The following is a 27,205-nucleotide window of genomic DNA, read 5'->3' as shown; positions in this document are numbered from 1 at the left end:
CTTGAAGTGAAGTATTCAGCTTAACTGTATACTTTTTCCCTACAAAATCAACTTTAAAGATACCTGTCTGTCTAGATACCATGAGATCTTATTGATCAATTTACTCAGAATGAAATTGATAATTTGAAATATGTCTCTGAAAATAAGAATTCCCAACTAAGTAGGAATTTCTGGCACCACTGAAATTGCCAGTTAGCTTAATGCACAATAAAATATAGTTTCTCCAGTCAGCTTCAATCTCGTAACTGTGTTCTCATTTTGAAACAAGATTTGCTTTCCATGTAAGCCATAGGAGGAGAATAGTCCGTTGCTCTAATTTTTATTGCGTAGGTAAATGCTAGGTACTACTAAGTTAATCATCATTATCTTCTTGCTTGATTGCATGGTTGTAGAGTGACACTGAAGTCTGATACTCAAGAAGCTGACTCCAACATTGCTTGCAAACAACAGGTTATTAATATTTAAAAACTAATCTCACAAATTCATCAATATTTATGCATCATAAGGCTTTAATTCTGGGCTTAGCTAACTGCAGCTTCAAGTCATCACTCTTCCACCTACGTATATTTGCAATTTGCATTGTTAACTCTGCCAGTTCCTGCAAAGGGCTTTTCGCAAGGTGCAATGAAAACAAACTGGCACTTCTTGGTTGGATGAGTGTTCATCCCCTTTGCTTTGCCGTGCCTTAATAAGCTCCGGTGCAATCGCACTGCCTCTGGAAGTCACACGCTGTCGTTGAATGGAGTCCACTGCATGGGACCCACCTGTGTGCAAGTCCAATGGCACACAATCCTAGATTAAATACACTTATTTCTGGAGGGCCCCCGGGCTTGTTGGATGCTCTGTCTAAAAGAACAGCATCATGAAGTAGCTATCAGAACAACTCTGGGATAAAGTGGTACAGAAGATCCAATCAAGTCCGGGTTGTTAAAAGTATGAACATCCCTGGGACATCATTAAATCCATTCTTACAAAAGAGGAATAGCACAGCATAACTCCAGCTCACCTAGAGAAGGCTGGCCACCCAAATGTGGTGACCAGATAAGGAGAGCATTAGAGAAGCAACCAGGAAGCCTCTAGTGATTCCGAAGGAGCCAGAGAGATCTGCAACTGAAAGAGAGCCAGAGAGATCTGCAAACCTTCTATTGGACAACTGTCACCTGGACTTGGATGCTTCACAAATCTGGGCTTTCTAGAAAAGTGGCAAGAAGAAAGCCACTGCTACAACAAAGCTATATCAAAGTGTGCTTGAAATTTGCTGAAAGGCAGGTGGAAGACACATAGAAGATTCTCTGGTCTGAGAGCAAACTTGACCTTTTTGTCTGGGGACTGAATTGCCAGCCTGGCTGTTTATTATATTGCACTCATCCTGAAATACTCTGCATGGAACATACAATAGGAATGTGTCTGTCTGCTGTATTTCATTTGGAGGAGAGACTTCACCTTTGGGAGATGTGGACACTGATGCGTAGAATGTAGAACAGAAACGCCATTTAAATGTCAGAGTGCCGAAAGTGCTATTATTTCATTAACCAAGAGAAAAATGGTACAGCATAGGCTCCTTGAGGAAACACAGTAGAGAAATACTATGTTGACCACATAGCAAGTGCACACAGACGTACAAAAATTTTACGTACGGGTCCGTCCTTTTAGGGGACCTCCAGGCCCAAAGAGATGCAACAGTCTAGCCGCAGAGTTCCTCACCATTTACAAACAGGTAAATCAACAAGGGACGAGCATCTGGTCTAAAATAAGAACATGGCAGGACGTGACCGTATCAGGTGTCCTTGGCTAGAGGAGTAGCAGACGTATACATCGCAGGGGAAGGACCAACGGACGGCTTCTGTTTGGGATGCAGTGCCTATCCAAAAGGGTGGCTGCGCACGAGGAAACGGCATGCGAGCGCTGTGCCCTCAGCTCTGCGGCTTTGCGTAAGGAAAGAACAAAGAGCTCGGCCTTGCCAGCTCCAAAGCTCACCAGCTACGGATGGCCCTGTTACATTCGCTGCTGCTTGCAGTGCGTTTCCCCCCTAATTTATACAAAGCCATCTGTGCATTTATGTATTTGAAAAGTACAGACTCTACTGTTTCTTTGGTTACTTTTTCTTTGAAATGGAGGCATGCCATGGATTTGCACACTTCACCTTGGATGGCGTCTCTCTCATGGCTACACCCACATGATTTTGTTCTGTGCGGTTAGTAATGATCATGTGCAGGCATCTTCCAGATGAAACTGAGTTATTGTCTTAAAGCGAAAGGGGATTAGGCAAGATTTACTATTTTAACAAAGCTTCTTCAGGTCTGGAAAAGATTGCTTAAGTTTCAAATGAATGCTTAAAGGAAGTAAAGTATCTGTAAAATGGGCAACGGTGAGCCCCAGACTCACAGGGATGTGCATCAAAGCAATGCGTACTTCCTTGCGGGAGAAACCGCAAAGGAGTAACTCGCCAGCTTGTTTGTTGTAGACAAACCGTGTGATAAGTTTATTGTGCCACGAGCGCTGCCATTCCAGCTTTATCCCCCTTAGACCTGACTGGGCAATTACTGTATCCAAAGTGTGGAATAAGATCCCAAAGCATGTGTCCTTTAATTCTGAAGAATATCTGGAAGAGTACAATGCAGTGGCTGCTATAACATCAGTCATTCTCCTCTACCTCTGGAGTTCCCTCATTGGTGCTTGCAGGAAGAGAAGAAGGCAAGCAAGAGGAAACCTTGAGCATGCCCTGCCCATTTCTTGCATTCCTCGTATAAGTCATAGGTTGACCCATAGTAAGTGCATGGAGACATTGTAGGTTTGAATATTCTACCGCAGCCTGGTCTGTTCCATATCCAAATTCTACTGGAATTCCACAAGAATCCAGTGCAGCTACTGGAGCGTCTGTGTAATGTGCCCTCATTCTTGCCAGAGGAGAGGTGGTTTTCTTCCACACTGACTCTCCCCTGCAGAGTTGTGAGGAGCAACCCCGTGTAAATTCTGAGAGTGTCTATGGCGGATCCATCCCCTGATCCTAGTCAGGATTCCACGATGCCCTGAGTCTGTTCCAGGTTCTTTACTGGACTGTCAGGGCAAAAGATATTCTGAGAAGATCTATATGAAAGTGTGGAAGCCGAAAACATCAAGTCTTGAAGCTTGGTCTTTTAGGGCATCAACTACTTACTGAAAAACATAAAATAATCAGGACATAATGCACATTGCAATAGCTGAGTCTCAAGATAACACATGTGTTATTCCCTTTAAAAAAATTAATTTTTTGTCTATTAATAACTTCAGTCTCTATCTCAAATGTAGAGGAGCAAATAATGTAATGCAATGCAATGCAGTGCAAACCAACAGAGCTGTACTTCTGCGGACGTTTCCCATATCCTCCCTCTTTTTTTTCCCTCCAGCAATGCAGAAACATATTCTTTTAAGACCTTATTTTCCTCTCTAGTTAGGAAGCTCTTTCTATAATATTTCAGGGAGACATGACTAATCTTCATTAAATTCTGTTATGTATTAACGCCCTGGCTCAGTCTGACAAGCATGAAAGGGCGCGGAAGAATATCTCTGTCCTTAACTCCTGGGTCATTTTTCTTTTCAATTCACTGCTCTTTATGTCCTGATTCAGACTAGATGCAGTGACCAACGCCTTACCATGATGCATTTGTTTTTTGCTGGCAATTTTTAACCTTACTTGGCCGTCTGGCCTTTCTCCTGCAGCTGAGACAGCGTTTTTGTCACCCTTCTGGGCTTTACACAGTTTCGTCATGCTATGATTATTTAGTACTGTTCTGACTCCTCGAACTTAGGATCTACAGTAGCTGTGTGAGCTGTGCACAGATTATTGGTAGCACTTTTACTAATATACTTCGGAAAAACACATTTTCATCAGCAGATAGAGAGCAGGAGCAAAGTGTTTACAGAGCAGAAGGATAGCGCTCATAAGGGAATGTGCTCTTTTTGTACTTGAGGGGCAAGGTGTGAACCCAGAAGTGTCCAGATGAGCTATATTCCCTAGCAAACAGGAAAGGGCAGATTCCTCGTTCCAGGGAATGGGCAGGAATGGCTCAGGAATTGCTACATGGAGCACCTCTTCAGTACTTTCCATCATAAAAGCTTGTAAGAATGCCGCTGATTGAATAAAAGGTAGAATCTGGGCCATACACCTTTTGCTTGACCTAACGTGGCATTTCTTGTACTAGCTACCACCAAGAATGAGGAGTGCTAGGAAACTGACGGTAGGAATCAAGGTAGATGGAAAGGGATAATGCTGGAATAGAAGATGGAGGGGAAATGGTGGGGCAGGCACCCATCCGCTGAGGTTGATCAAGGGATGCATGAGTGGGGTGGAGAGGGGTGTCCCATTTCTGCCTTTTCATGAGCCGTCCTGCAGTTCAATGATCAGGAAGACCAGAGTACAGGATGCAGCAAAGGAGGACATTTATAGGGGAATATAGATGCAGGACCCCTTCTTGGTTTGTCGGTGGGGCCCCAATGCTGAACATGTTTCTCCTCGCAAGTAGGACTCAGGGCTATTTGACACTCTAATGGGTTCTGAGCTTCTCTCTGAATGTGGCTGCTACCTTTGTTCCTGGGGGTGATCGCAGTGGGTCTGGAGCAGAGAGGTGAGACCAGTCCGGATATTCTGGTTTTCCTACGGCTCCAGCTGCCTTGAGTAGGACCTCAGTCCTGTTGGGAGAACTATTGCCTTTCTACTACTCCTTAAACAATCCCTCGGGTTCCAGCATTGTCCTGCCAGGAAGACAGTAGAATATGAGGGTCAACACAGCAGGGAAGAACGTGGCAGCAAAGCTCTTAAAGCTGGAGAGAGAAGTGCAGACGTACAACCCAGTGGGATTGCAAAGCTGTAACTAAAAAAGGAACATGCTCGATCCCCTGTTGAGATGGGTTGCATCTGTAGTAGGAAAAGGGAGCCTTCTCTCTGTTGGCACTGGTGGAATACAGAAGAAAGGCAGCAAATCTTTCTAAATCAAAGCATGTGTAAAAGGTTGAGCAAGAAGATGCATCCATCCTTCCGCAATAGCATACAACATTCAGACTTCAGAGTCTAGTTTTGCAAACATTTGCACAAATTAAATTGGATTCTTATTCTTATTTCTAACTTTCGTTTGTTCTTATTGCTCCCAAACTTCTTGCCCTCTGCACTTGCTTTTGTTGGCCCTTGGATTCATAAGCTAACACAATTACCAGGGGCTTTTAAACCCAAGGTTCTGGGGTCTTATCAAAGGTATAATCTTCCCAGATTACTTTCTGCAAGGGTACTTTGTTACTCTGAGTTTTGTACTTCCGGATGCCTGAATCTGCTCCACTGAAGCTTAGTCAAAAATTAGTGTTTCCTTTGGTTCTGTTTGCAGCTTTCCAAATAAATTAGAGAGTTTTTACATCTGCAGCTTTACCCTTAATCAACAGTGTCAGTATTGTGGAACTTGAAAAGGGAAAAATGAAAATTTGCACAGCTGTTTTCCTTTTCATAATCACGGCCATTCTGATTTACATAATAATGAATGCCAGGCTGGCATCTTTGGCAGCCGCTCCAGTGACCTCTGAGGGCGGTGATGGAGCAGAAGAAACTCCAGGACCTGGTAGAGGCACAGGTGTAGATGTTCAGCCAGGAAGATGAGACCCATTTTCCATCCCTTGGATAAGCCTTCTTTGGACAAGAGTGGAAGATGTTTTGTTGTCTTGATCCTCCTTCTGAATCTCTTTCCAAAGGGACAAGACTATGGTTGCGATTCTCCAGACTGTAAGAACTATCTGGCATGGCTTTTCTGTGTCTCTCTCGCAGGCGATGGAGGGGGGCATTGAGGGCCTCCAACAGGGAGAAATTAAGCATTTTGTCATGAGAAAGAACTCTGGAAAACTGGCAGTTTGCCTGGCTCAGTAACTTAGGTTTCTTTTCCTCAAAGATGTCCACATAAAAGTTATGAAGTCCACAAAGTCAGGGAGATGATCTCACTGAATAGGCAGTGCCACTTGTATATGACTGAGCCAGCTGGAACTTTGGCCTTCTAGAGCAGAGGAAAGAATATAACAAAATTATGGAGCATGAATGCTGAAATACTGGCTGTTATCCTGCCCATGAATTATCATCATTTATTATGATTGCTGGTTTGGTACTTTATTCAGTACCAAATACTGGTACATGTTGGTACGTTTCTGTCTTCTGCTGGGTACATAAAGGCCCACTTCACAAGCTTTCAAAACAGGAGAATTGATTTTGTGTAAGGGAAAGGCAGACATGGAAAAATAAGTGTTCACTGGAGAAATGAATAAAATCTTAGTCCAGCATTTGGATCTAATTAAAAACTAGCCATTTATTGCTCGCCCTTCAGATTTTTTTCCCCCCTTTACAAAAGAACTGTGGCTTTGACACTTCCAGCACAAGAAGCAAAAGACCAGCCCCTCACTGCATCCCCACAGCTTGCCTAGCGTGTTTATTTTGAAGATTTGTCGCAGTTGATGTCTGTCGCAGTTCTGCATACATGCTTTTCGGTGACAGTCTTGTCATTCTAACAAATTACTCATCTTCCTGGCCACAGCAATCTGAGAAGTGCCTATATTAAATAGAACAGGGCATGATTAAATTCTTTCTAATCTCAGCTGTGAAACTCATGATAGGCCATAAAGGTGGAGTTCCAAAATTTTGAATGCTCATCCTGCAATGTAATATAAATTAAGGTGTCATTTTTAGGATGTGGGACACCCTTTTAACAGGCAATTTTAATGTGTGCCCCTGCTCCCATTGGCAGGGGCCTGTTGTTATAGAGGTGGCTGCTCCTCTCTAGATAACCCAATCTAACATATTTAGCCTATTCTAATCTTATTTAACATATCTCCACCCCTGGAGCAGGACAGACAGAGGAATTATAGAGAGGGAAAGAGGCTGAGATACAATTGGAGAGGAACCGTTTGTCTCAAACACATTCAGATTTGGGGAGGGGGCACTTATATCAAGTCTGAAAACTCCTGATCTGAAAAGTGGGGGTGAATATCGATCCCCCATCCTGACACACACACCCCGCCGCTCTGCTGAGTTCCCTGCACCATTCTATCCTCCGAGGCTAACATTGTCTTCAATTCTGCTCTGTTTTCTTGCCCATCTAGCTAGTTCTTTCTTAACGTGGACCTTAGAGCATTAGTGACAACTCCACTCTGTCGTAGCTTTTATTTTAACTTAGATTACTTGCTGCCTTTACGGTCTGGGTGCTGTGTTAGGGAATTCAGAGTCCTGCAGAAGCTGTGCTATCCGCCATAAGCAAAGATTTAGGAAGACAGGGGAGGTCTCCCTAAGAGAGAGGTCGCATCCAAGATTTACTTGGACAGTATGGTGTATCTTTTGTTTTGCCGGTTCCCAGTGCTTTGCAGTATACTGTGGCAATATGGAAAGGCAACATCACAGTTAAAAATGTGCCAGTATCTTGAAAACCCACATTTGTGTCCCAATTTCTGTCTCCTTCTGCTCTAGTCAATATTATTGATCTCGCTGTGCCACTGGATCTGCTTAATTACGCTCAATATTAGAATATCGTATTCATGACTCAATGACTTTGTGGAATGCCTTTGTCTACATCCAAAATTCTAAAAACTTCTAGTCTCGCATGATTTCGGGCATTTCCAGCATTGCTTGTTATTGGCCTGCGCACTGAGCATTCTTGATTGAAATTCCTATAATTGCTGACCCCCACAACACACACACACACACACACACACACACACACACACACATTTTTCTTAGTGAAACATTGTGTAGCTGCTTCAAGGAATTAGGGGGTTGCTGTCCCTCTTAATTCCTTAACCATTTAATGTTTTGTAATATTGGCATTTATTTTGCCTTATTGAAGACACTGTTGGTTTAGCGTGAGCTCTGTCACACGTGAAGGTGGAGACATGGGGGTTAGCTAGGCCTTCTTAAAGGCCTCATAGCAGAAACACCTGCTACCTGTATGTAGATGTTCCCAGGTTTGTTCTCTGGCTCCTGCCCCTGACCCCAGAGAGACATTCACAATCAGAATAGGCGATACAGGGATGAATGTCCATATAGAATGACTTTACATAGGAAATCCTCCTACGGTTCTCTGAAAGCTGACATGATTTGTGCTAATCCTGTGCTCAGAGTGAGGTTAATTGTTCCTAAGTTCATTAAGTGAGACCAGTTCACAGTGGCACTTTATACTATCCAGTTTTCCTTGGCAATCTTTTTTTTTAAATAAAAGTTATACAGCATAAGGTTTTTTGGCCACAGAAGTAAGCGTAGGTTCCATTTTCAGATACTTCATCATTCTGCTCCTGTTAGCCACTGCATTGCTCTTTTGTTTATTAACTTTTCATTTTCACTGAACTGAATATAATTGCAATTTCCACCTGGCACAAATAGCTAAGCGGAATAAAACTGGGCACAGGCCCAAACCAGAATGCAAAAATGGAAGCTCAGGATATGAATGAAAGAGAGCAGTCTTCCTTGCATCCAACCTTTTGCCTGCTGGCATAAATCCTCAGTCCCACCACTCAGGCCTAATTCTCCGATCCAGCACAGTAGCAATGAAAAAGAGCCGACCCAGGAGCCGTGACTTGACTGCTAGAAATATGTTCACATATTTCTGCAAATAGAAGCATTTATAGATTACAGCGTTTTTGGTGTAACTTTAAATGGCCGCAAGGCAGTGGCAGGCAAGCCTGCTTCTTGCACTTCGGCCAATTCACGTCTTGGCGGCCCCTAACCAGTCAGCTGTGGGAATTGTGGAGTGTTCAGTCTCTCAGCAGAACTCTTTGGAATCATTGTTTGGAAAATGCAGTAGGTGCCATCGTGTGTAAAGCAGCTCTGTGTGGAAAGCCCATTACCTCGGATGAGGAGATTATACTGTCAAGGACTGTCTACAGAGGTTCGGTTGTGCAAATCCTGACACTTGCTTCCATTGACCTGGTTCAAAGAACCCAAGAACGCACCCTGAAGGGTTCTTTGCAGGCCGAAGAGAACTGTGGATTTTCTCTTACAATCTAAGACGAAGTGAAAAAGAGTTGTGGTTATCCTAAAAATAAATTGGAAGTTTTCAGTAGCTTTTTAAGTTTCAGAAGATCAGAAAGTCAACCGTGCATTAAATGTGTGAAAAGTTTTAACAGTTCCCCTTTGCCCTGATGTGTGTTCCTTCCATCTCTCTCTCTAAAAGTGTGTCTCACCTCAGGGGAATACAAAGATGGTTTTGACTTAGGAAAGGGGTGCTACGGAGTAAAGGAAAGTGTGATGTGTCATGGCTAGCTACAGAAACACCATTCTGCCTACAAGCTCCCCTCCATCACACTATTTTCCATTAATTGCAGTGTAATTTTTACACCTCTCCTATCTTATTGTTTAACTTGAGATGCTTGAGCACTCCTTGGAGAACACAGATGAAAAAGAAAACATGCCACATAAGAATTACAATTAGGCGTGGCTTATGCAACACCAGTGTGCTTTCGGTGTTTCGTTTTTAGCCAATTTCAGTTCCTAATTCTCACAGATCCTTGAAATGGCCTATAGGCAGATTCCATTCCATGGCTGCTACAAAAGAATTTCAGAGCTCTTTTTCTCCCTACTTAAAAGTAGCAGTTTAGCTGGGGACCAGGAAGTCCCTGGTTGAATCAAGCTCCACTGATGGACTTACTAAGTGACCTTAAGCAAGAGAGGAAACATCTGTCCCTTCACTCCATCGACAACATGGAAAGCAGTCTTGACCTTCTTCGCAGGGTTGGTTTGTTTTTATGACTGGGTTTATTTTCCAGAGTTGTTCTAAGGACTCTAGCCCTGGATTTGAAGTGTTCTGTACACTGCAAAAGCCCTATCTAAATGCACAATCTTAAAATATGTTCATAAATTTAGGGTCCAAACCATCCTGAGCCGTCCTGAGATCTTGTATAATAGGACGGCATACAAAAGCATTTAATAAATAAATAATAAACAGACAGACAGCTGGGGATCACCTAATTGGATGGTCATGTAGCGAAAATGCATTATTCCAAAGGCCACAGGCAATGTATTAATTATGGCATCTTTTGCATCGTATTCTAGCGGGACAGTTGAGCCAATCTGCACACTTTGCCCTCCAGCTGCCATATAATGTGTTGGGATTGGGACGCAGTGCCAATTTCCTGGATCACTTGTTTGTTGGCATTCCTCGACCACTGGATGAAAAGGTATGTGTAAACCACAGTTTCCATATTTAGCATCACTAGGGTTCTTACTCCAGTCAGAATCACACTGGATTCAACTCAGTGATACGGGAGGGTCATTTTGTGGATGAGGGGGCCGACCTGGCTTGCATTACAGAGACCTGGGTGGGAGGGGGGATGTCTCCGTCTCAGCTGCGCCTGCCTGGGTACCTGGTCCAGCACTGACCACGCCTGGAGGGGAAGGGAGGGGGGTCACTTTGGTTTACCAAGCCTCTGTTTCCCTCATGGGGCTTCCTGTTCTTTCGAGGCCGGGTCTAGAGTGCCTCTACTTGGTGTTGGGCGACCCAGACAGACTGGGGATTCTGTTGGTGTACCGTGCACCCTTCTGCCCAACTGACTCCCTGCCTGAGCTGACGGAGATCATCTCGGATTTGGTGTTGAAGACTCCCAGGATGTTGGTCCTGGGCGACTTCAGTCTCCACGCCGAGACTGTTCCGACCGGGGCAGCTCAGGACTTCATGGCCTCCATGACGGCCATGGGGCTGTCTCAGCATGTCACTGGCCCGACCCATGAACCTGGACACACTCTGGACCTGGTTTTCTCGACGGGACAGGAAGAGGGGGATCTGAGGGTGAGGAACTTGTGTCTGACACCCCTGTCATGGTCAGATCACTTCCTCGTGAGGTTTGAACTCGAGAGCTGCCTTTCCCTCTGCAAGGGTGCGGACCCGATTGTGTTGGTCCGCCCCCGGAGACAGATGGATCCGGATGGATTCCTGAAGGCCCTGGGGGAATTTCCGGTTGATAAGGCTGGTGCTCCTGTCAATGCCTTGGTCGAACTGTGGAATGGGGAAATGACCAGGGCTATTGACACAATCGCTCCTAGGAGTCCTCTCCCGCCTGGCAGTGCCCATTCATCCCCCTGGTATACACCCGAGCTACGGGCGATGAAGCGGGTTGGGAGACGTCTAGAGCGTAGGTGGAGGAAATCACGGGATGAATCTGACCGAACACACTTAAGAGCCCATTATCGGGCCTATGCTGTGGCGGTGAGGGTGGCGAAGAAGAAATTCTTCTCCGCTTCCATTGCCTCCTCACAATGCCATCCGGCGGAGCTCTTTCGGGTGGTACAGGGGCTGGTTCATCCAGGCCCAAAAGAAGATCCCGTGCCACCCTCTACAGCCCACTGTGACAACTTTGCATCGCTCAGATTCGTCACGAGCTGGACTCCACTAGTGACTCAGAACCTTCGGGGGAGGTGCCAATGTTGCCGTCTGGTCCACAATTGATGGATGAATTTCAGTTATTGCGGCCTGATGATGTGGACAAGGTGCTTGGACAAGTACATCCCACCACTTGCCTATTGGACCCTTGCCCATCTTGGTTAATTAACAACACCAAGCACGGGATTGGGACCTGGATCTTGGAAGTGGTTAGCGCTTCTCTGAGGGAGGGTCGGGTACCTGCCCATTTAAAGGAGGTGGTAGTCCAACCGGTCCTGAAGAAAGCGTCACTGGATCCAGAGGTGGCCGCCAATTATAGACCAGTGGCCAACATCCCGTTCTTGGGCAAGGTGTTAGAGCGGGTGGTGGCAGAACAACTCCAAGCACTCTTGGATGAAACTGATTATCTGGATCCATTTCAGTCCGGCTTCAGACCCGGGTATGGCACTGAATCTGCCTTGGTCACCCTGTATGATGACCTGTGCAGGGAGAGAGACAGGGGGAGTGCGTCCCTGTTGGTTCTCCTGGACCTCTCAGCGGCTTTCGATACCATCGACCATGGTATCCTTCTGGATAGGCTAGCGGGACTGGGAGTTGGGGGCACTGCTCTGCGGTGGTTCTGCTCCTATCTCAATGGCCGATTCCAGAAGGTGGTGCTGGGAGACTATGGCTCTGCGTCATGGCAGTTATGCCATGGAGTTCCACAGGGGTACATTTTTTCCCCCTTGCTATTCAACATCTACATGAAACCCCTGGGAGAGGTCATCCGGAGGTGTGGGCTGCAGAATCATCAGTACGCTGATGATACCCAGCTCTACCTCTCATTTTCAACCAATCCAGGTGAGGCAGTGGCTGTACTGAACCAGTGCCTCGTCGAGGTAATGGGCTGGATGAGGGCCAATAAACTGAAGTTCAATCCAGACAAGACGGAGGTTCTGTTGGTGGGTGGTTCAGGCTTCGGGATGGGGGACTTGGGCCTTGTCCTAAACGGGGTTGCACTCCCTCTCAGGGACAGGGTTCGCAGCTTAGGAGTGCTCCTCGACCTTGAGCTGTCTTTAGAAGATCAGGTGACGGCGGTGGCGAGGAGCACTTTCCTTCAGCTTCAGCTGTTCCATCAGCTGCGTCCCTTCCTGGAGAATGACTGCCTGGCGACAGTGACACACGCGTTGGTGACTTCCCATCTTGACTTCTGTAACGCGCTCTACGTGGGGCTACCCTTGAAGACGGTCCGGATACTTCAATTGGTTCAAAATAGAGCTGCCAGGCTGCTGACGGGGACTGGGCGTTATGTTCACATGACTCCAGTCCTCCGTCAGCTTCACTGGCTTCCCATTGAAGTCCAGGCCCAATTCAAGGTGTTGGTGATGATCTATAAAGCCCTAAACGGCTTGGGTTCTGGCTACCTGAAGGAACGCTTGCGTCCATATATGCCCTCCCACCCCTTGAGATCAGCAACAGATGCCCTTCTCCGGGAACCCTCTGTGAATATTAGGAGGGTGAGTACCCAGAGGAGGGCTTTCCCTGCGGTGGCGCCCCACCTATGGAATGTGCTCCCCAGAGAGGTCCGCCTGGCGCCATCATTATTTGCTTTTCGGCGCCAGGCCAAGGCCTTTTTATTTAAAATTTATTTTAATTGTTAATTTATGAATTGTATTTATTGGGTTTTTATGTGCATGCCGAGATGTTTCCAGTTTTTTAACTCTAATTATATAACTGTTTATGTTTATAAATGGTTTAAATAGATAGATAGATAGATAGATAGATAGATAGATAGATAGATAGATAGATAGATGTGGCTTTCACAGCTCAAAAACTGTAATTTTCAGTCCTAATTTTCTGACTAAAAGCATCTGGTGAACAAGCCCAATGGAATGCTGGTGGACCCTTTTCCTACAAGTGCCACCTGTAACGATGGCATCACTCTTACCCAGTCTGCAAAATTTGGAATTTTGGGGGGACAAGCAGGGAGCAGAAGCAGTCTTTCAATATATGGAAACATAATACCAGCCAACTTTGAGATGTTGCTTTACTAGGATTATCCTAGAAGACATTCACTATGTGCTTTCGTTTCCATTGCTCTTTCAGTCTCCAAGAACACAGGAATGGACAGCCATCATCCCGAACTCCCAGCTTATAGTAATTCCGTATCCTCCCAACCTCCCTCGAAGGTAAAGCAATATACTGACACAAATTAAATCCTGCTGGATAGATCATAATAGCTGTTTATTTGAAGAATAGTTCAGCTAAGGGCAAATGGTGCCAGACTATTTTTTTTTTTTCCTTTTACAAAAATCCATACATGCATGAGTAGAGATCAAAATATTTTTTCTTCTTCTGTGCAATCACTTTCCAAGAAACCAGTCTGCGTTGCTCTGCAAAGAGATACCAAGTTGTAGCTCTCTCTCTCTTTTGCATGTTGACGTGAGCCTCCTAGTTAGAGTATTACTTTATACATACAGAGAGGTTATGGCCTGGTTTCCCCATAGCAACTGTTTTGAATATTCGTTGTGTGAACCCAGCAAGGGTGGGATCTTGGGCTGTTCAACAACGTACCCATAAACCTGAAAGAGCCCCTGGATTCTGGCTGGCTTGTCACCCAGCCCACCAACTCGTCCTCACATCAACCTGCAGGTCATGTTGAGCTACAGTACACATACACGCACAGCTCAAATATTCAAAATGGCAGCCAGAACTGGAAAAAGAGACCCCACGGGGGAACATTGCCCATGGTGACTTTTTTGCATCATGTGTGAATTTTATAGAGCACAATTTATATTGTCCAGTATTGTGGTGCTGAAGCCGTGGGCAGTGGTTGTCTAAGCTGGTCAGAAGGGATCCGCTGTCCTGTCTGAACAGCCCAGAAATTAGACGTTGCAGAGCAAAAGAAGTGGGGCTTTGGGAAACTCATAGCCTCCGACTGTAGCAAGCTAAGGCATGCTGGGAGGGTTAGATTAGGGCCGGAATTAGAGTGATCCTTTATGCACCACCAAAAAGGAGGGTGAAGGAGAAAGGACAAAACTGGATGTTGCTTTCTGAAAATTGGGTGTTGGTTTCTGTAAAAATTGCACTGGCATTCTCATCATATGAACGGATGCAGTGTAGTAACAGTTGCTCCAATTTGACCAGTAACAGTTCCTCCCGCCCAGTGACCTACCTGGCTGCTCCATCTGCTGTTTTAGTGCTGCTGATGAGCAGCATCTCCCAGGCCCTGCTGGATTCTTTATCTTCAGGGTTTCTCTGGTAGCCCTGGGGCTCTTTATCTTTAATCCGGCCTGGGCTTCAATCAAAGGATGCCTTAAACAGAGGACTGCCCTCCAACAACTATGCCAAGCACTCTGTAAATGCCAACATGTGACCACCCTAGCTGGAATGGGAGTGAAACAAAAGGCATGAAGGAAACGTCTGGGCGGATTTTAAAAAGAACTGGGGGAGAGTAGGCAGGAGGGATCTATGCAGTATGTGCGTCGGAGCTGCAGAGGTGCAAGTTGTACGCTGAATTAAAATAACCAGCTCTCTGGCTGCCAATGTCGGTAAAGCGATGCAAGACCTTTGGGACAGCAGCGGAAGTTTCCTGTGGATAAACTGCCTTTTGAATGTTTCAAGAATGCTTGAAATCTGACGATAGGTACAGAATTCCATAAAAGGTTCCTCAGTAAAACCATTTCTGGAATTGTTGTTTTTCCCATCAAGTAACAACCATAATTGTGGAGCCATCGGTTTCAGGAGACATGTGCATGTCCCCAGTGAAGTGTGAAAATATTCTATTCAGATTTCTGACACACGGTATGTGTTGCCATGGATCTCTAACTTCTCCTTTAACCAGGAGCGAGAAGCTTGCTTAAAGCAGAATTTCCACGTTAAAATCCACTCTGGGCAGTTTTTTCTCCTGTCCGTTCCCGTTCCACTTACATGGTGTTCCAGATTTCCGGTGTTTCCAAGTGACGTACAACAGCAGAGAAACAGTCCCAGAGCTACAGTCATAAAAGTAAAAACAATAAAATTCCTAACACTATGCAACTTACCTTTCAAATGGACTGCATGCAGCACATGGTATGTAACTGGGTTGATACTGAAGCACCACTGTGAGGTTAACAACCATTTTTATTTGGCCATGAACAATCCATCATAGCCTGAAGAGGTAAAACAGGTTGTAAACAGCCATTCCCTGGTCACCAGTGGCATGTAAGCGTTGCCTCCAGAGGCACCAAATATCCAATTTCCTTTAACTGGACACAGGCAAGCCAGGTGGGCAAGCAAAACACTTTATGAGCCTGTAACTCATGTGACACTTACTTACAAGTGCTGGGGCGGGGAGGAAATGTGAAACGTCTGCGTCGAGCTTCTCTTCCTCTGTGAAAAGAGAAACGAAGGAATCGCTAGATTGTTAGCCTGGTTTTGTCCCTTACGAAGGTGGCATATGCGGACACACAAGCATGGATTCCTCAGCCCAGAAGCCCAGAAGAAAGAGAAACAATCCGAAGCCTCCTCCCCTTTTGGAGCGGAAGCTAAGATACACGTGGCCCTGCAGATGCTGCCGGGGTGTAACAGGGAGGCGGGAGGATGGCGCTGGCACTGATGAGAGGAGCAGCGCGGTTTTTCTCCTCTCTTTCCAGGCAGCTCTTTAAGTCGCCAGCAAGCCATGATGAAGTCACACTGCCAGGTTCAGACTTCACAACAAGCCCCCCGACTAACGCAGCAAGCATGGGCCATCAGGGTGCCTTGCCTGTGGAAAACAGCCCACGACGAAAAAGCTGTCCCTGGCTTGCACATTGCATCCGGCTCCTGAAGCAGGCCACTGCAGTTCACCCTGGCGTGCAGAAAGGGTCCTGTCTGTCTGTCTCTCTCTCTCATCCTCCCCCCTCCCCACAAAAAAGCAATATTTCCAATTCTGCTTTCACATAAAAAGTTAACCAAACAAGAAAAACAAAACCTGGGCTGATTATTTGCTTATCTTTCGCACGAAGCATTTGACCTGGAATCCACTAGTAAATATTGATCTACAGTTCCCTTGGCAGAAGTGATTCCTTGCACCAAAAATGCATGGTCAGATGGAAGGAAGTCAGCTCGTGGAGCAGAGTCTAATTACTGGACAGATTATTGAGGGAAATGACCTGTCATTGCACTTGCAGGGAAGCAGGATGAAGCTGCTGCTTCTCATGGAGCTTTGTACTTCCCTCTGCATCAGGATGGCACTTACAAATGTGAAGTGAAGGAGCAATTTACATGTCAATAGTGCCACTGTGTCACTGATGTTCAGGCAAGCTTTACAGCTTATGAGCCAGGGCTTTGATCATGTTTCCCTACAAATTAGAAAGAGTTGATCCCATTTTGGCACAAACCTGGTTCTACAACACAAGAGCGTCAACCTTGAAGGCTTCCTAGAAAGGCGCAGCTGCAGGAGCAGCTTGGCTTTTGCACGAGGCAATGCAGATCCACTTCTCTTAACACACACCTGTACAGTGCAAGTATATACTTCCCTGTACAGTAAATACACACCATGTGAGATGCACAAAGACAGTTGAGCTCATTGATTGTCACAAATTGTAAGACTAAAAATAAAACCTAAGCAGCCACAAACCAAGGACTAAATCCTAGGCCTCAAAGCAAGGCTTACTGTGTCTGGCACTTGGACACTGGACTGCTCCTTCCATCCAAGCAGCAATCCTAGACACTGCAGTTCTGGAACCAAGGGGAAATTGCTCTCCCGGAAATGCGTGTGAAGAATTTTCGAGATCAGGAGGAAGTGGAACCTCTGTAGATGGCTTGTGGCGCACCTTAAATCCTCTGAGCTTCGCAGAAAATTTTTCCAAGGATGCAAAGGATGATGCAAGAAGGAAGGCAATGAGAGTTCAACTTCAAAGTTAACATTATCTGTTTCAGCCACGCCTGCGTGCCATCCCTGTTCTTCCCATATCAGAAGTGTTGCTTGGCTGTACAAAGACTTTAAAAACAGGCAAAGTCTTACCTTTAAAATATAACCCCAAGCCTCACTCCATGTATGTTTGTGGCTTCACAGTCACCAGCTTTCTGAAGAGTTGAAGGATAAGAACATAATACCAAAAAAAAAAAAAAAAACCATCCAAAATGTATAATTGTGCAAAATACAGTATTTAATAAATAGCCATTATTTCACAACCCATGAGGGCTAGGAATATACCCATAGAGTCACAGGACTAAGGCCACTAAACTGTGATTTGATGTGGTCCAGAGGTCAGATCGAGGCTGAATTCCCGGTGCATGCAAAGGGCAAGGAAGGTGATGGAAAGACTGGGACAAATTTAAGAGTTCATTCTCCACCCAGTCTCCATCTTTCCATGTCATACAGGTAGAAGAATAGCAAATCAGTTTTAGAAATACTGTAGATAATGACAGTTGTTGGATAAAAGATACCGTCTGCACAAGATGTCCACTAAATATGTTATACCTTTCCTACTGCTGACCCCCATGTGAAAATATCTAAAAGCATTCAGTTAACTCCATAATCTGTAAGCTACTATATGAGAATCATGAGAGAGAAGGTTACAACATCTCATTTAGTCAAAGCAATCCAGTGAACTGTGAAATGGCTCTTTTTAATTAGCTACAAGTATATGCTGGTACTGATATTTTAAGAGGTTTTGGAGTAATGCCACTTCTTCCTACAAATAAATGTTTAGCCATTAATGATGCCTTCTGAAGGAAGGCTGTCCCAAATTTATGCATCATATAAAGCTCGTATTGATTTCAGTTTTTAGCCTGTTTCAAGATGTATTGACCAGAGGAGCTGACCTCAGTGGTCAATAGATCTTTATTATAATCCCAAAACAAAAGCACACTTGTTGTTTCTTAGAGAGACCATTATTTTATTAATCTTTGAAATCAACCTGCTGTGCTTGAAAAAGTTGAAGGAGTGTTTCTGTATGATCACATGGAAATTGAAAGTCGTTACACAGTGGGGAGTGCTGGAAGTCAGTCTGCCACCTGCTTACTCTGGAGTAGTAACAGGACTCAAATGACTTGGAAACGCTATAGAACGGGTTCCTACTTTCCTAAAGGCATTCGTTCAAAACCTGTGCTGCACTGCTGTCTCCTCCTTCAGCAGGATACCGGATATTCCCTGGATACCGGATTCAGCTTTGCCTCTTAGTTCTTGAATAGCCTCGGTGCCACTTGGAAGATAGGAAATCCTGTCATAAAGAATAAACTCTCTTTAAAATTATCTAGCAAAGAAATGCCAAGCGACTTGGGGAAATGAAAACATGCCAGTTCTAGTCATTTTCAGACTTGGTGCAGTTAATTAAACAGTGAGCGAGTTTGCACACAGAGGCAGCAGGTTGAGAAGCAGTGGAACTGGATTTCCCTTCCTCTCTGTGCTGGTCAGACTTGCAGGCTTCCCATAGGGTCTGAACCCAAGTGACATGGCTTGTTCCTGGGTTCAGGGATGGCAAAACAATATCCAAAAGGATTTTTTGAGTGCTCATCACGATACTACACTCTGGATTCCACTTTCCATGAATGGAACAGCTAGACTTCCTTTTGCTGAAACACATTAAGTTAAATCAATATCAAACAGCCTGCGCTCGGAGAAAAGAGCAAGATGACACACGATGAGCTCGATGCTGTCTTGAAGCTGTACATCGACTTGCTATTTATGAACTTCCAATAATCAATCGAGCAATTTGCCAAGCAGTTAAAGATACACTGCCATGGCACTTCCAGTCCTTTTATATTTTTGATTCCCACACAGATAAAGAATTCATGGGTAAAACAATTTCCCTATAGTAAGATTTCTGGATTCCGGAGTCCATTCACTAGTTCAGCCATACCTGAGATAAAAAGATACTCACAATCCAAATTTCACATACCGTGATGCACCTGCCGCCATGGGAATTTGAAGCATAGCAATGAAGCCTGAAAAGTGGCATTGATAAGAATAAAGTTGCCTTTCTTTCTTTTGGTAGGTATACCCCATATTCTCTGTTGAGGCTTCTGAAAGAGCTTTTACTACAGTATAAATTTCTGCACATAAAGAATCCAGTTAAATAAAAGCTAGAAAAATACGCCTCTCAGCCTCTCCCTGTATGGATTCACATCAGGGACAGTTCCTTCTTTCCTACCTACAAACTAAGAGTGATCTTCTCTCCCTGCTACCTGCTATCACCCAGATCTTTTCATTTTCTCCATTTATTGTCTCTGCTTCCAAAAGTGAACATCAGCCTAGCAGTGAGTCAACACATGAAAACGCGAGTCGAAATGTTACTCTGACATGACAGATGACAGTCGGGAAGCAGAGAGATGACACGGTTAACTCCCGTATCAAAAATGGCAATAGTCATGCATCTTTTTACATTCCGTTTTCACGCACGCACGCACACACACGGGGGGGGGGGGCTCCTTCCCTCCCTCCCTCTCTAAATCTCTTTCTCTTGTTGTCAGCTCTGTGGGCAAGAGTGCTGATGTTTTCTTGAATCCCCCTCTTTCTTCACAGCTGGAGTGCCAAGCTGTACCTGACTCCAAGTAACATCGTGTTGCTAACCGCAATCGCTCTAATTGGGGTCTGCGTCTTCATCCTGGCAATAATTGGCATTTTGCATTGGCAAGAAAAGGTACGCTTGATTAGCTGGAAATGTTTGTCTTTCTTACCACACATTCAGACAATAGAACATTCTGAAATAAACTCTGCATTGTTCCTTTCTTTTTCATTACCTTTTCAACTTTGGGAAAAGTTACCATTTTAACCAGGATGGCTTCGAGTCCTTTTCTCACTAAGCCACTGGGGAAATATTGGTGTGTAATGCTTGGAATCCCAACTTCCTGGCAGAGTGGGCAGAGGCTCCCAAATCTTCACTCGGAAAAATGCTGGCCAGCAGGACCGAGAAAGAGCGGGGCCAGAAACCTGGGGAAGCCACTGCCTGTCAATCTGGACAGTGCTGGGTTTGATACGCCCTTGACCTGCCGCTACCAGCAGGTCTAGACATAGGTTTTGTGGCCTCAAGTTTCAGCCTGGAGAAGAAGAGCATGCAATTGTGTCAATGGATCATGCATTTTTCATTCTTCTCAAGAGAGAATCTTGCTTTGCATCATCTACTTCTGTGGGAATTACCCGAAAGGGAGTTGTCTCATTTCTGTATCATTTATGCATGTGCCTGTGGAAATACACCAGTTTTCCTTTGCTCTGTTCTCTCTCCAGGGCTATTATAAGAATAGGGCAGTGCCCAAGACGTGCATCTTGGCTAAGACTGACTGATTGATTGATTGATTGATTGATAGCATTTCACCCCATCCTTGACAGGTGTCTCATGAGACAGGGATAACAGGTCACTCACAGGCCTGCTGTAGTGGGACCGCCACTGAAAATTGTAAAGATACGCTGCTTTTTAGCACAGCTGTAAGAAGATAAAACAGGGCAGAAACTTGACTTTCATTTCTTTCCATGCTGGGAATGGGTTACCACTCCTCCCTGCCTAAACTTTACCTTTCCGGTGCCAAAGAGGAATTTCAACTGGCTATCCATGCCAGCTCATATGGGAGGAGTTAAAACAACCTTCCCATGCCAGTATCAGCCAATGTCATGTTCTCTCAGAAAAGCTCTGGCTTATATTAGCTCATCTGTTGGTGTCTGCCTCCTCTTTTCTTCCATTAGCAATGGACAGTGTCTATGGGACAGTGTCCCGTAAGATCAAGCGGATCACAGTTTTAATGCTGCTCGGTATTTTTTTGCACCCAGCAAATGGAAAACTAGCAGAATATGGCAGCATTAGAACCTTTCTCCCCAGTGGACTAAATTTTTATTTGCGCTAAGCGGAGGACTATGTATCCACCTTCTGCATCGTGCAGCGGTGCAGGCGCTTCTGCCACCTTCTGTTTTGGGGTGGAGGGGACAAAAGTAACTGTGCCTTAAAGCGTTGTTAATGGGAAGCGCCTGCACGACCACAGACCTGGATACCTCGCTCTGCCTACAGTTTAGCTGAAACGTTCCCAGAACAATGTGGCTTTGTCAGTGTATGAAAATTAACTGCCCCCTCCACCCCGTCCCTTTTTCCATTGGGCTACAATACAAAGGGATTTCATCCCCTTGAATTGTATCCTTGCTGAAGTTTTTTATTGACAAGCTTCCAAAGTGCAGTATTTTAGCATGAGCAAAACTGACTGTTCTACTCTATAGAAATGCATTGATCTGCAGAAGCCCTTTGAAAAGCTTCTTTTCATGCCACCAAAGAAAAGTGTGTCCCAGTTTCTCCATTCACAGCTAACAGACAGCAAGGTAGCCAATAAGCCCCACTACCTAGCCAAGCCATAATTATGACTCAAAAATTATGGCATTTTAGACTTGCTGTTTTCCTGAAAAAAGAAGCTCATGTTAAACATTTCGAAAGGTTTTGCACACTTGAAAATTAGTAAGGCTGATGTCACAAAATCAGGCGAAATAGTAACAAGTACTGAAGGCTGGAGGCGCAAACCAAACAATTAAATACTCACAATGGCATCTGACTTGGCGCGCGGGAGCAGATGAGCCCAGCGGTGGTTTTGCGGCTGGGGAAATCTCTCACTCCTAAACTCTGAAATGAATCGTGACCCCTAACTAAATTATGGCCGTTCCCTGAAATTGGGAGGACATGTTAATGAACAGAAAAGTACATTCGATCATAGAAGAGCAGATCGCCATTGAATGTGATTCCCTGCTCGGTGCAGGACATTTTTTGAAGAACCATGGATAGATGCAAAAAAAAAAAAAAAAAAAAAAAAAAACCCTATGAAAATATAGGTGGAAATTGAGATTTTTGAGGAAGATGGCATCTGGGATGCCTCAACACTACTTAAAATACTTGAAATCACTTTCAAACTGATATTTTTGCCCAAAGGTAGTTCAAATTAAGAACAGTTTAAATAACATCTTTTAATCCTGCATGTGAGAATTAAGGTGCAACAGAGAAAGAAAGCCATTTAAACCTTCCCCAGAACCATCTGGCTTTTAGATTTCAGTCTTAAATGGAAAGGTCTCGCTGGCCACCCCTTCACAATGCACGCAAGAGAAAGAACGCAACTGGCTGGGAACCACTAGAGCAAAGTTAGGGTTCGGAAGACGCGGCATGTGATGCTGCGTGAATTTGCTGGCATAGCAGGTGGGGAGACGGCATCTCTCAGACTGAGAGGTGTCAAAGCCTTCCGTGATGCTACTGCCAAGAAGCCCGAGTGCAATAGCACCATAAAGCAGCGCTGTTTTCTCTGAAAGATAAGAGCCTAGCAGTAAAATCCAGAAGGGCCTCGTTAATTCATCCAGAAGCCCCAGCGTGCCCTTAGAGGGCGAGAACAGCTGGTCAGATAACAGGAAGGTAAGTGAGGCCATACTGCTCATAAAATACCATGAGACATGGCATGTCCCTTCCCATATCAGATTTCTGCTTGGCTATCGTTATGTTTGTTCTTTGTTTATTAAACCTAGAAAGCAATGTTTAGAGGAATTTTTGTGCCAGACAGATGGTTCTAGGAATACAGAAGGCAGCAGATTGCATCTGAAGACACATGTGGGCCGAGGCAGAGACTGAAACACGCTTTTAGCTTTTGTTGCTCTTTGTTGAGAGCATGTACCTGTCGGATTGGACATGCTCACAAATATTTATCTTCCCGGGGAAGACGTTCTTTTCCCGTACTTTGAAATGTTTCTAAACCAGAGCTGGAGGGAGCACTGCTTTGGAACTTCCCCGCAGACCTCTGCCTGCAGATAGAGTGCAGATGACAAGGAGGCTTTGTTTCCCTAGCCAAGCATTTGATGGACAAACACACTTGTCCATTAATAATAAAAGGATCATTGTTCGTCCAGCAGCTATTCTGAGAAGACTCGTTCCTCTAAAATGGCACCTGCGCAAGCACTCACTGCGGAAGCTTTTAGTAAGCCTTCCTCTAACGTGGTAAATAGCAAGTAATTCCATGATTCGGTGACCGCAGTAGTCAGACCGCGATGTGGCATCCCTTGTAGCTGTTTGTTTTCTTTGCTAAAATATGTATTTCTGTTTTCTAGAAAGCAGATGACAGAGAGAAAAGACAAGAAGCCCACCGGTTCCATTTTGATGCTATGTGACAATGCTTTGAATCGCTTGGTGAAGGAGCACCCGCTCGGTCTAAGATATATTTGAGCCTAAAAGGGCTACAGGAAGAGGGCATTGTCACTGTGCTATTTGTAAATGCTGTATTGTTTTAATTTATTTGTAAAGTGTTAAAATCAACCCTATCTCACATGGCCTTCCAGTAATTGGTTGTATATATTTACACTTTTCTCTTTATTTAACAAAGCAGTAAATTCTGCTCCACTGGTGGGTTCATACTGCATGCATTCCATTGTTTCCATCAGCTCACTTTCTTCTGTACAACGTTTCATGAAAAAGAAGTTATATGTAAATTGAAAGTGAGTTCCAGTGAGCAAAATCCTTTTAGTGCCACTTGAGTAAGTCCTGTCACATATACATTCCCAAAATGTGAATTGCATTTTTATAATTTAGTCTCTAGCAAATTGTCAGGTGAAACAAGACAGCTCCTATTATTCTGACTGTACTCCAGGGTGTTTCATCTGAAATGCTCTGGATTGCTTATTTTTGTATTAATCTTTGCATCCAATCAAGTGAGGGGAAAAAACTTTAAATTGGAAGATGAAAACACTTGAATAACTATTAATGTATAAAATTTGGAAATGCATGTACATAATTCAATGTTTTAAATTAGACCTTTCTAAAATCAAGTAATTTTTCCTTATCCTTCACAGTAACTATCATACAATTACACTGAAGCTTAATCATGAAAACGTTTGTCCAGGAAGACTAAGTAAGCGCTTGAAAAATGGATGGGAGAGAAATGTCCAAGGGAAATTTTGAGTTGTGTGATCTTTCCAAATTGACTTATGGTTAAGGGCTGAACTATGCTATTAATAATTATTTCATGTACTCTTACCTGAGGCGGTCGTGCAGTACCAGATTAAAATTTTGTATTTGTCATGACTATGGGCAAAGCAAGTCCCATTCTGTTTGAAATGCACTTTATGTAATGCAGTCCCTTTATTCTTAGTTTTATTTATGATTTGTTATGCTTTGAAACTGTTACCCTGTATTCCTAATAAACTGTGTCTATTAAGTCTGTTTGTTTATTTCAGCTACTTGTATATCACTTGATGTCTTAAGACCTCTAAGTGGTTTTCATAAAAATAAAATACAGCAAGGTAAATACTACTATAAAACCAACATAAAATAATACATCAGAAAAGTTGCCCCAGAGGAACGCAGCAGTGCTATATTACAAGTCACAGGATATTTAAGCAAAAGACACGTCTCCAAGAGACCCCATGGTCTGTACTTCTCGAGCCACGCATGGAAGTGAATTCCAGGGAAAAAGTTCCACTCCCAAAAAGAGACAGACCACATGCTGTTGGTCGTGGAATGGCCAGTAAAACCAACTCGGAAAACCTCTGGCGTCAGATTGGTGCGTATGGGAGGGATGGTGAAAGCGGCTTGGGATGCTGGATCTCAGCAGCAGAATGGCGTATAGTAGCCAACAGGCAGCCAGTGCCGTTCTTTTAATGGAGATCCAACATACGCATAACTTGGTACTTCCTCGGACGCGCTTTCTTCGCTGCTGCATTCCACAGTAGCTTCAGCTTCCAAACCAGGGGCAAAAGCTTCCCCACACAGAGCGTATCAGTCCAGTCATGCATAGATCCCAGTGGCTAAGCCTATCCAGGAACAAGGCTGCACACTCTATCCTCCGTCCACCGAAGAAGGAGAACCAAGCTGGTTCTGTGCCGTGATTCTGTCTAATCATCTATGTTGGCTTACGAAAGGTGGAGCTCAATGGCGCTTTGTTTCCGACTGACCTGTGCTGCTGGTCGCCTTCTGTATCAAATACTGGCTTAATCTTTAGATGCTTCCCTTGACCAGTTGAGAAAAGATCCAAAAGAACATTATCTACATGAATTCCAGGCTGGAATTCATACTGGAGGAAGGTGCCAGAACTGAATCTATGCTCCTTTCAGTCAGGCTTCTCTGGCCTGATGCTCCTGAGAAGTTCTGGACTATCAACTGTCATCATCGTACGTTTGAATAGTTTTCTGCAGCAGAACACTTAACATAAAGTAATTATAAAGCTGACAGATTTGTGGGATATATATATATTGGGGCTGTATAGACAAGTATGTTATAATTACTTGGACGGTTTCAGCAATTTAACTGACAGAAACAGGCTTCATTGCTTTCCACTGGTCTCTCATCAATGGCATTTAAACTTTTCCACAAGCAACAGAAGAGCAACCATTGTTGGAAAGCAAATATCCAAGTGTTCATTAGGACAAAAACACCCTAGTAGGTGATGTTGAAAGACACCTTCCACTTCTTAGCAAAAGTCAACATACCTGATTGTTATTCTATATACAAGTTCGCATGTAAATTCCCACATGAGTGTCGGGTCAGAATCTGTTAAACAGGTGCTAGAGCCATTGTTTCTCCGAGGTTTCTCTCTCCAGAAAACCATCCAACAGATACAAGGCCAAACCCGGAGGAAGGTCCTGAATTCAGTGGTATAACACTACATGTATCAAATTAATACCCAGTAGAACCCATTAATCTGCACTGAGTTAAAGAAAACATGTACTTAATGTTTTTCTAGCCCACTACATGTTGTGGTAGTGAAATGTCTCAGAACGAAGAAGTGTTGCATCAGGAGGCCACTTAAGCCTGCTTCCCTGGATCCCTTTTTGTTAGACAAACCATGTGGGACAAGGCCGGGACAAAGAGGATTCCAGTGGCAAAAATCATTTGACTTGCTGAAAGCTGAAAATGCTGTTTGTGCCTGGAAAGAAAATCCCATATGCTAAGATATTTTTTTAAACTCTGCAGGTGATATCTTTCACAGTAGGTCTACTTTTGTGAAAATTCTGCAATAAATGTGTGCCCGAAGTAGGGATGAAATTTCAGGTAGATGAAATCCTAGACAGTATGGAGAACAGCTGGATCTCACATTCAGCTTTCAGCAGTCCTAAATCACCTTCATTCTGTAAAGCATTCTCAATATTATTAAAAATCAACCAAGCTATAGTTTCAGGCCAGTTAAATATCATTGACATCTAAAACATGAGGAGCCATGTAGATTTAGCCAAGCATTTGTGTGATGAGGTTCTATAATTTGCACATGTAATGTGTGTTTCACCTGCATATTAGAGGCTTAGAAAATCTAACATTTTGCTGCGAATGGCTATACAATTACACTGAAGAGACACTGTGCTTCTTAATCCTTGTTGACTGACAGGCCCGCGGTTTAGTCAGTTTCTATAAATTATTTCAGGAGCACTTATCTCTGAAGTGCATACCAAGAAAAAAAGACTTTTCGATTTATGGTGATCTGACCATAACAAGCCATTCATTCTGGAGAATGCCCAAGAACAAATATTAATACCCACCATTTTGGCACCGAGGTCATGGTTTCTACTTTCTGTATGATTTATAGCTTGCATATAAACTATACTGTTTATGTATTTGATTGTTTTAATCTAGGTGCATACTTGCCATAGGATCTGACAACCAGTTGTGATTTATTACTGTATGCGAGGATGACCTACAAGATTAACCCTGCTGATGGAGGAACCTGGATCCATGTTTTACTCTGGCACCTGAGACTTCTGCAGGACAGCCTTGCTAACCAACCATAAAAGCAGAAGGTCAGCACTGAAGAAAAGGCTACTGGCTCTCTCTTTACTTATCTTTGCCTACTTTTAGCTCTACCCTTAGTGGTTAATTTTCCCTAAACCTATGTCCTAATTCTAGGAGAAATAGAGATTCGGCAGTCCCATTAGTTACTTCCTCCAGCCTTCTTAGTCTTGACAG

General features: G+C 44.2%; 1 protein-coding gene across 2 annotated transcripts in view; it reads left to right on the top strand.

Annotated features, from left to right (window-relative positions):
* ITFG1 (integrin alpha FG-GAP repeat containing 1) overlaps positions 1 to 24,467 on the top strand; it is a 104,299-nt gene extending 79,832 nt beyond the window's left edge. For both annotated transcript variants that reach the window (XM_044427687.1, XM_044427688.1), the window contains exons 15-18: positions 10,043 to 10,167; positions 13,452 to 13,534; positions 19,834 to 19,951; positions 23,365 to 24,467. In XM_044427687.1, the coding sequence (XP_044283622.1) occupies positions 10,043 to 10,167; positions 13,452 to 13,534; positions 19,834 to 19,951; positions 23,365 to 23,424 (386 nt within the window). In that variant the 3' untranslated portion in view covers positions 23,425 to 24,467. The remainder of the gene's footprint in view (positions 1 to 10,042; positions 10,168 to 13,451; positions 13,535 to 19,833; positions 19,952 to 23,364) is intronic.
* The last annotated feature ends 2,738 nt before the right edge of the window (positions 24,468 to 27,205 follow it).

This window comes from Varanus komodoensis, unplaced genomic scaffold, assembly GCF_004798865.1.
Source record: "Varanus komodoensis strain SLA01 unplaced genomic scaffold, ASM479886v1 scaffold19, whole genome shotgun sequence".
Classification (NCBI taxonomy): Eukaryota; Metazoa; Chordata; class Lepidosauria; order Squamata; family Varanidae; genus Varanus; species Varanus komodoensis.
This window is presented reverse-complemented; position numbering and strand designations above follow the sequence as displayed.